The sequence below is a fragment of the Aptenodytes forsteri genome, unplaced genomic scaffold (assembly GCF_000699145.1).
Source record: "Aptenodytes forsteri isolate BGI_AS27 unplaced genomic scaffold, ASM69914v1 Scaffold14, whole genome shotgun sequence".
Classification (NCBI taxonomy): Eukaryota; Metazoa; Chordata; class Aves; order Sphenisciformes; family Spheniscidae; genus Aptenodytes; species Aptenodytes forsteri.
The window spans coordinates 404,608-414,261 of NW_008794457.1; the positions used below are offsets into that span (position 1 = coordinate 404,608).

The 9,654-nt window shown below is 55.1% G+C and overlaps 1 protein-coding gene across 1 annotated transcript; it reads right to left on the minus strand.

The window, feature by feature from the left end:
- Positions 1-2,069: 2,069 nt before the first annotated feature.
- Positions 2,070-9,546, minus strand: POLR2C (RNA polymerase II subunit C). Its single transcript, XM_019474997.1, has 8 exons — positions 9,457-9,546; positions 9,138-9,206; positions 8,901-8,953; positions 8,646-8,774; positions 7,558-7,609; positions 6,877-7,045; positions 3,261-3,335; positions 2,070-2,581 (listed from the first exon to the last, which is right to left on the minus strand). The coding sequence occupies exons 3-8, from the start codon at positions 8,913-8,915 to the stop codon at positions 2,437-2,439; spliced, it is 585 nt and encodes a 194-aa protein (XP_019330542.1). The 5' UTR covers positions 8,916-8,953; positions 9,138-9,206; positions 9,457-9,546; the 3' UTR covers positions 2,070-2,436.
- Between the last annotated feature and the right edge of the window lie 108 nt (positions 9,547-9,654).

A 9,654-nucleotide genomic window follows, 5' to 3' on the forward strand; every position in this document is an offset into this window, starting at 1 on the left:
CCCCCCCCAGCCGTGCCCCTGGTTTATCTGCTGGTGGGCAACCCGGGGACCAGTTTTGGCCAGTAGCATCTGTCCCTTGAGGGGCAGCTTTGTGGATATAAAAAGTCCCTGGGCAGAGAAGCCCATGCCGATGGGGAAGAGCTGCGTTTCTCCGTGCACCCCCATTCCCATCATCCTCACTCCTTCCTCATCCGCCAGTGCGGCCGGGTGAAAGCCCTCGCCGCGGGGGGGGGAGCTGGGCTTCACGTACTGAACTCTAAAGCAATTGATTTTTTCTAGTTCTCCTATTTATTGACCTCCTTTAGAAGGGCTATCTTTTTATTGCTGTGCAAACTTTGGTGTTTCTTTGGAGTCTTCTTTCAGTCTGGGTTGGGTGGTTGGTGGTTTTATTTCCGCCCTTAAAGCTCCAGGTCCGTGCTTTGGGGACGGGGAGTGTTGTGATGTGGGAACCTGTGGTCTGTAAATACTGTGTCTTGGGTTTGTGTAGCTTGTGGCTGAGGCTGGGGAGCTGCTGGGGGGACAGCAGGATGGGGAAGGGCTGCTCCCTGCTCCCTGCAGCACGGCCGGGTGCAGAGGGGCTCATCGGCACCCCAGCACCACCCGGTAGCACATCCTTCCCTGGGTGAGAGGTGTAACCCACCCTATTTTCCTGGCTACACACCTCATCTGGAAAAGATTTAATATTTGTTACCAAAAAATGTTTGGATTTTCTTTTTTTTTAAAGGAGTTGCTCAATGAATAAACAACCCTTGTCCACCCTTCCTGTTTGTCTGTTCCATCCAAACACACTCGGGAAGTGCAAGTGGGAGTAGCGCCTGCCAGAGAGAAAAATGCTGATGGGGGGAGATTTCCTAATGCTCCCGGCAGCGTGCTTGGCTCAAAGCTTTGCTCTGCCTCCAGCCACGGCCAGGACATTTCAAGTGAAGCCCTAAAACCACTGGGGAGGGGAGAAGGGTGGAGCGAATTCCACAGTCCATCAAACAACCCCGAGTGAAACAGGATGCCAGCACCCCACTGTCACCCCTCACCTCCAGTCGCCCGCGGCTCCGGGGATGTGCCAGGGCACTGGTGGCTCCAAATCCCCGGGTGAAGGAGTTTCAAGCCGCTTCATCTCCTAGCCCTTCCAGAATTGTGCCAGTTCGGTTATCCATGCCATGACTGTCTGGTGGAGCGCTGGCCTCAAGGTGAGACAGCCGTGCCAGCCGCGACGGTGCTCCCTCCAGGGACGGGGACAGCTCTTGGGGAGCCGTGCCACAGCCGGCTGTGCCATGGCAAGGACAGTAAAGCAGCAGCCCGGCTGCAGTGGCTCTTCCCTGGAGGGGAAGGCAATGCTGACTCAGGCTGCTCTCTCCGGCTCAGCGTGAGCACCCGTCCCGGCTCCCCAAGCCGTTCCCATGCTCCACGTCCACGCTGGGATGAACGCAGTGGCACACACGCCTTCCCCTTCCTCCCAGCCGCCACGGTAAGGAAGAGGCAGATCTCTCCAGGAAAGTGTCACCGAGAAGCTCATCCCAAGTCCTTCCGGGCACTGACAGAGGGGAGGAGAAAGGGTGACCCGGGCAACTGCTGGAGTCCTTCAGCCGCTGGCATGGTGGTCACGGTTTGGGACCTGCACCAAGCTCCAGCCCAGCACACAACCCACCTTGGGGCTGTGGGCACATTGGAAGCTGTGAGCCGGGGGTTATTAATGACAGACTCCCCGCCATCCCAGCTCCTAACATAAAGATTATATAGCACATGGGGAGAGTCTGCTCCAAAGGAGTCTTTAAATACAGCTAAGCCTGCCTGGGCCATCTGGGCTCCCCTGCAGCACTGCCTTCTGCAGCATCTCACTCACCAGCCCAGCTTCAAACATCTGCTTTAAATGTAGCGCTGGATCGGTAAATAACGGGCTACCTGCTGGAGGGGGTTCTGGTCTCCTCAGGAGATAATGTCAAGAGCAGCAATCAGCAGTAGAGAGCAACGCTCCATCCAAGGCAGATCTCATTAAGTTAATGTCTATTGGAGAGAAGTAAATGATGTGACATCTCCTCCTGCAGCCCCGGACGAGTTTTCAGGGATGACAGAACACGGGGGGTAAGGCTTTATTCAGCACAGTAAGGAACGGACATGCAAATAAGGTAGGGTTGTGTAACCGAGGTACATGCTTCCCGATCCCAAACGCCACGTGGCCAGAATCCAAAACTCTGGCCTAAAACTCTGGGATCACTTAAAGGCAAAGCCTGTCCCAGCAAAGACGCTCATCGATTCCCTTCCTGCTTTACTCTACCCATCACAATGGCTTTCCCTGGGAACGGGGGCCAAGGAAGAGGTGTCACTGACCAGCAGAGCTGGGCCAGGAAAGGCAGAGGGAGATGGGGAGGCAAGAGCCTCGGTCCAGAGCGCTGGAACCTTCTGCATCACTCACGCCTGAGCACTCTCTTGCAAGGGGCCACCTCAGTTTATAGTGAGGACGTCACTCTGAATCTCATGGCTCAGCTGGGTCTGGAGGTCGCTCAGTTTCTTCTTCAGGCCAGACAGCGCAGAGAGAACGATGGTCTCCGGGCGCAGAGAACCACAGGACTCGACATTGTAATAAAACCTGAGGTTACAAGTCAGGGGGATAAGTCACCATCTGCTCCGCGAGGAGGTACAAAACCAGAGAGCGCCTGCAGAGCAGTTCCAGCCCGTCCTGACCCACCACAGGGAAATCTGCTGGGAATCCCAACTATCAGCATCATTCACCTCCCAACCGGGCAACAGCCAGCGCCGCCCCTCTACAACCGTCACACCAACACTCATGACTCCACAGGCTGCAAGAGCACTTTTGAGATTTCCCTCCATTCAGCACTGTGACCTGCGAGCAAGCACAGAGCCCTGTGCCAGGGAGTTAAGACTGGCTGCAGGCACTTCTGTAGTGCAAATAACCCGGGAGAGGGGGTACCACCAGCAATCAGAGCATGAGAGACCCACACGGGTGAATAAATATCCTAAGCCATTTTCCCCCGCAGGCCTCACACTTCACCGAGTGCTGCACTGCCCTACTTGATAACACGAACTCAGCAGAGCCGTCTAGTATCTCCCAGAGGGGAAAACCTGCCAGGCCTGGCAGGTTCATCACCAGTGAACTCCAACTTCTGCCCTGCTTTTCAGGGAACACCAGCTTCCTGGGCTGGCAAACTTCGGCACAGAGTAGATACTCTTGTATTTGCGAAAGCCGACGAGATGCACCCAGCCGGTCCCCCCATTTTCCAGCTGCGGCAGCGCATTCAGCTTCCTACCTCTCTGGCTTCCCGTTGGGGTCATAGGGAGCCTGAGCGTCCTCCTCGTCAATCTCCGAGTACTCACTCTTGGGCCTGCAATCAAAGAGCAGGAAAGGTTAGCACGGAGCCCACGCTCTAGCCTGGCCCCTCGGCGCCCAGGCACCCTGCGGCACTGTTTGGCCCCGGAGAGCGAGCACCGGGGATCACGTCCAGCAGGCAAAGGAGCAGTCATCAAACACCAAGTCACAGAAAAAAGCTCGGTCCCACGTTGCCCTTTCTAGCTTATTAATGCCACAGAATCACCCAGCAGTGCTGGAGGAAGAGGATCAGCCCCGCTCTGCCCGAGCTCAGCAAGCCCTGTGCGGGGTACTGTGGCTCCATCCACCCGCACAATCTGGCAGGTGCTTATAGCGAAGGGATGCCGATGCCTGAAGGGACTGTGTTTATGGAGCCCGGACGCTGTTCATGGAGCAATGGACCTCGTGTTATCTTCTCTTTCTACTATTTCACTGGGCCAGGAAAACACCAGAGCACTCCAGCACTCAGCCTGTGCAGCACAGCTGGGATGGGAAGGCCCGACTGGCTTGTGCCCAGCAGGAAACAATCTCCTGTACTTCAGACACCAGCTGCATCAGTGAGCCCCGTCCTGATGTCCTGCACCTCCACTCCTCTACACGCATCACTACCAAAATCACTGCAATACCCCTGCATCAGCCAGGCCAACACATCTTTCTACCCGTTGCATCCCTTGGCTTATAGGGCATCATACCAGAGAGACTGGAAGCACTTAATCCATGCAAGAAAACCCAAAGCCTTGAACTGTCTGAGAAGCCAGCACAGAAAATCCCATGCCCACCAAGGTCTCCTGCTGGCCTTCCTCTGCCCCAGCGATGTCGAGAAAGGCTGATCCTAGCACCCTATCATCAGCTGCCTGAAAAAAACCTGCACTTCCCAAACAAATCCTCTGTCTGCAACAAACCACTGAGAGACATAAAGCGTTAATGGAGCTGGGTCTTCACGTTACTTGCAAAATCACCCATGTCCAAAAACAGGGGAGAGGTTTCCACCACCATGACAGCTGCTTTGAGAGTCCAGCTGCATGCCAGTGCTCTGCCAACAGCCTCAAAAGAGCAACTAGCATGTAAAACCAAACCGAAAATAACAGCTAGCCTTGGATAGCAGAGGCCTTTGTCTCTGTATTGTCTTCACGGGGAAATCAGATGAACTTGGAAAGACAGACGTATCATCAGGGAACAGGCAGCTCCGATGGCAATCTTTCTTTGGGATTTTTCCAGCTTTTACATATATTTTGTCAGGAACTTCTCAAAAACTGTTTCCAGTTACCCAGCTGCTTGTATAACACGCCAGGTTCCTGAAGACACAGCCGACTGCCACCGAACAAAAGAATCCACATTAGCAGCTGCCTTGGGCCGCGCAGCCAGGGAAGCACCTCGCTGCTGAGGTACACGTGCTCCGCCACGCACCTGGGGCTGTTCTCTGCGACACCAACATCTCCAAAAGCCCTAACTCTCCTAAATTCACACTGTGACATTCCCCATCCAAAAAGAAGGCAAACCCAATGATACCTCGACCTGCCTGGCATCTGTCTGTCCAACTCAAAGCAGTATTCCAAGTCTGTCACTTCATCAGTGTCAAAGACTTACTCTCTAGCGTTACAGAAATTAAAGCAGAGAATTTTTACAGCACCAAAATGAAGCCTAAAATGATTTCAAATCCCGATTTGAAATTCCACATCACAGAGACATTCTTGCTTCTCAAGCATCCAATCTATCACTCAATCAGCTAAACTTCGGGGCAATTTACCTGCCACAAATCATTTGGAAACTTCAAAACTATCCAGTTCCACCCCCAAAACTGCTGGTGACAAAGGACAGGCCGGCACATCAATTCTTGAACATGCTCCTGACCACAAAACTGCCGAGCAGCATCCTCCTCGGCTCTGCACCACCTCACCACAACCAGCCTCTCATGGACTTTGCCCCCACCCCGACAGCCTGGTCTGTAGCTGGCAGTTCCCAAAGTCCAGCTTCAGTCCACATGTACAGACCATCAACGCTAAGGAAAATGCCCATTTCCAGATTTCCAGCACTACCAGCCAGCCTGGTTCCTACTGCAGATCCCAGAGCACCGCCCTGACGAAGTGCTGAAGGAGCCGAACGCCTGGCACGTCCCGTTCTCACCCAGACTGACTGAACCAGACCCGCGAACGTGCCCTACAGAGCCCATCAAAGCCAAGCGGGGTTTGCTCCTTCCATCCGTAAAACAGGGCTGGGATGGCTGCGGGCAGATCCCAGCCCATTTCATGCATGTTATGGATTCACCTGCAACTCCACCCTTGGCGACAAAAGGCTTCTCAAGTGCAAACCTAGCCGCACAGGATCTCCGTGACAGCTCCCGAGTAGAAAGCCCCTGGCAGTCCGGCTGAGGGGTGAAATCTAGGCTAACTGCACCTCCGGGAAGCTCGCTTACCGATAGCTAACTTAGCAAGGGACAGCGTAAGGCCACGCTCTGCAATGGGTCCGAGCGTCCAGGCTCGAAGCGGATAGTGTGGAGGTACAACAGCCCACTACCTGCCTGCTACTGCTTGCAGCCATTTGCAGAGTCAAATTTGGCAGCGCCGGGCCTGGCGGCGACAGGAGGAAAACCCGCTGAGCCCCTTCTGTCGCTCAGCCTCCTCTCCAGCTGCAGCTCTGCTCGGGCTTTTGTTCCCGCTTGCTCAGTCCTGGCTTCTGCAGTCCCTGCACCAAACCCTGCTCCTGTACTGAGGTCTTCCCGACCTTGAGCGCAGCTCTGGCTGCTGCCCTGCTGTTACGGCAGCATATCCACCGCCCCCTCTAGCCCCTGCTCTCAGCCTGCCTTGGCTAAAGCACCTGGCTCCTCGCTCTGCCGCTGGCTCCAGCGTGCTCAATGACAGGATGTCTGCTAGGTGGTCACTGGGCTGCAGAGCCAGGAGCAGCTCAGGTATCTACTCATGGAAAACTGCTGCTAGGTAAAGTCCTTGCCCTGACCAAAGCAGGGCAGCAGCTTTCCAAAAGCGAAATCATGTCACTTTTAGATGAGACGCAGCATGCTACCGGTGCAGAATGACATGTCAGAGCAGAGGAAAGGGCCAGAGAGGAAAACTCCGCTGCCAGAGCTCACACTCCAGGAGTGAGGAGGCGTGTGGGTGAAATCAGGGCCACATACTGGGCATCCTCAAACAGACAGGGCTGCAAAATCAGCCTTGCAACCCAACCTTCCGCTCTTTGCTCTCATAGCGACCTCTTCCACCTCACGTGGATCTATTCCTTCTTCAGACCTTACCCCGAGCTACAGACCACTTGTGTAGGGAAGAAGAAACAGGAACACGTCGTGGGAAAGAACATGAAAGCAAGCAGGGTAAAACAGCAGTGACAGCACGTGAGGAAAGGACAAGAGGTGGCCACAGATCAGTCCACCTTGCATGCAGCTGCAAGTAAGCGACTGGCTTTGGTACCCTAACACAGGGGCAGAGTCTGTGCAAGGGGAAGCAACAGGCATGATCACTTATTGACCCAAATTATCCCCAAGGCTGAAATGTAGGTGCCTGCTGGAAAACCTTTTCCAGTCCCTCCAGACAGACATTAGGACATACCACTCCTCCGGTTTGGGGTACACGGTGTGCCTCAGCGCGTTGTCCGGGTCGTACTCGAAGGCTACGCCTGCCGTGGGGTTCCACTTGGCGTGCTCCTTGCCAAAGCCCTTCTTGGCATAGGCTCGCAGTCTCAGCTCCTGGCCCTTCCGCAGCTTCACAATGAGGATGTCTGCGGAAAAGCACATGCCCGTTTGAGAAGGGTGCAGAGGAGAAATGAGCGTGCAGATCACACGAGGGTGAAAGCAGGAATTTTTAGCGCCCAGGAAGATGTCACCAGAAGCCAGGGCTCGCTTGGATTCTTAGAGGGGCTCATCTGTGTCCCCAGAGCAGCTGGGAAACATCTTGCTGAGTAAAAAGGAGTTGCACATATGCCCAGAGGCACAGCTCAGGCCCCCAGGCAACAGCAGACAGCAAAGCATTTTGCATCTTTGCTGTCTCTAAGCTCTCACAAGGAGAGAGAGGAGCACCCTCTGACACAGGACTTAGTTCTGGGGATAACCTTTAAGTGGCATTAAGACAAAATGCTAACCCCACTGATGCAGTGATGCCGGTGTCTCTCAACTGCCAGCTTCACAGCTGCCTTACAGTTACACAGCTAGTAAAGGAAGAATGAGTTCAAAGAGCCTGAAAGAAAAATTCATTCCCTCCGCCAGCTCCTACTCCCAGTGAAATGCCGCTTACCGTCCTGCTCCACATAGTCGTTGGGGTCGTTGTCTCTGCTCCGAGATGTTACCTGCAGAAGGAGAACAAAAGCGAATTAATGGCAAGATCAACTTTTCTCCCCACATCCAATAGCAGTTGCCTACAAAAATTACAGACTGCAGAGAGCCACTCTACAGTGACTTACAGCAACAAATCCAGCCCACCCTATTTAACAGAAATCGGGACAATTCAGGCAGCTGCAGCTAGGTACGCGATATCCCACTCCACCGGCCTGCTCGCCTCCCGAGCCGCTCTCCCCCACAGCACAGCCCAGTCCAGTGCTGCTGCGTGGTTCTGCGATGCAGCCCACAGTCACTCCCACGACTGCTGGCAGGTGACACACAGCACTGACAGCACCTCAGCCGAAGCAAGCAAGAAACAGCAGGCTACAGCTAGGCTTTAACCAGGCAGACACTGTCACCAGCTACCAGAAGCAGCCCCCAGGTTGTGGCGACATCCGGATGCGGCCTCAATAGCATTTTAAAACATTCTCCATTAAGTCCCTTTGCATCTGTTCTGCTTTGGCTCTGCCAACCCTCCCCAAGGCGACTGGGCAAGAGCCGTTTGGCCCGGGCTCCTCACACCTTGCTGCGCTAGAGAGCCAAGAACCAGAAAACCAGAGGCCTCTGGGTTGCTGCCAAGCCTTCGAAGAGGCTGACCTTGCCCGAGCCCCGGCAGCAAGCGGGCAGGAGAACGCAGTGACACGGCAGCAGGACACAAGCGCACACGTGCCGAGCGTTCGAGGTGAGGTGGAGGGGCTACACTAAAGCCTCCCAAGAGTTTGAGATGAGGGATGCCGGATGAGGCTTTAACAAGGCCATACTGCTTTGACACGCCATCAGACAGCAAGTGAAGGACAACAAGCGAAGAAGAGGAGGGCATTGGCACACGCTGCTGTTTCTGCAGATACTCCTGCTTTGCTCTCCCACTGCGTTTTAAGTGGGGCTTTAGGCAACGTGAAAGGTGCTCGAAGGCCTTGTTTTGTCCACATCCCGTGTGTTTGCTACCCTGGCCTCAACAGGAACGTAGAGCGGGGACTCGCCAACAAGCAGAGGGATCGCACTGACCGGTATGACCCGGGGGTTGTTGGGGATGAGATCGCGGGATGTGACGTGACGAGTCTGGTCTTCATTGCACCGGACATCAAGGGTGAACTCCACAGAGCACTCCGGACAGAACTCATCGCACGTGCAGTCCTGCGACAGACACGGGTCAAGACCTTTACGCCAAACCTCTCCCAGCAAGAAATTAGTAGCACTTCCCACCAGATCAGACACCCACCACCATCAAAATAAGCACCCACGACATTTTGCTTGACTCACTCTGGAATATTGCATCTTATCCACAATGTCATCACTGGTGAGCGGGATGAGACCTGCGGGAAGAAGGAAATCGGGGGAATGTCTGAGTGAGACCACGGGAGCACCGACCCTCCTGCCGAGACGGGCAGAGGAACAGCAGCCTCCTGACAAGGGTGCTTCAGCGTCTCCAGACTGATTCTGCTCATGACCGCTGCCTTGCTGCATGTCTTCGTCTTCCTCCCCATGCCCGGCACTCACCCAGCCTGTGTGCAATGAATTCATCATGGAGCACGGAGGAGTTGGCGTCTATCTGGACCCAGTCGATGGCTGCAGAGGGGAAAAAAAGTCACAAGCTGAGAAATATTTCTGTGGGGAAAAGCCGAGCAGTTCACCAGGGCGCAGGAAACGTTACAGAGACTACAGCAAAGCTGAGACGGCATCTGGTAATACATAGCACTGGCTAAACACGGGTAAGGTGAGCTGAAGGCAGCTTGGAGGGGAAAACGGAGGGGAAGCGATGAGAGCAGTGGGGACGGCAGCCCAAGGACCGCGACCGCAGGCGAGCGCAAGGCGGTACCTATGATGGGCACTTCTGCGATGAACACTCTTCGAATGGAATTTGCCACCCTGAGGGAGAGAAACACCCGTGTTCAGGCGTGAGGGAGCGTGGAGCTCCGCGACGCACCGGCCTGCCCGCGGGGACGCCGGCCGCCGGCCGAGGCCCGGGCTTTGCCTCGGAGGCCCTGACCGGGCCAGCGCCAGGGGTGCGCGCCCG

What these genes read in the sequence shown, in the direction of transcription:
- POLR2C (XM_019474997.1), bottom strand. An exon ending in TACCCCAAACCGGAGGAGTG is followed by an intron (nt 3,336 to 6,876) that starts GTATGTCCTAAT and finishes CTTTGATTGCAG; the next exon opens with GCCCAAGAGTGAGTACTCGG. An exon ending in CCCAACGGGAAGCCAGAGAG is followed by an intron (nt 2,582 to 3,260) that starts GTAGGAAGCTGA and finishes TTGTAACCTCAG; the next exon opens with GTTTTATTACAATGTCGAGT.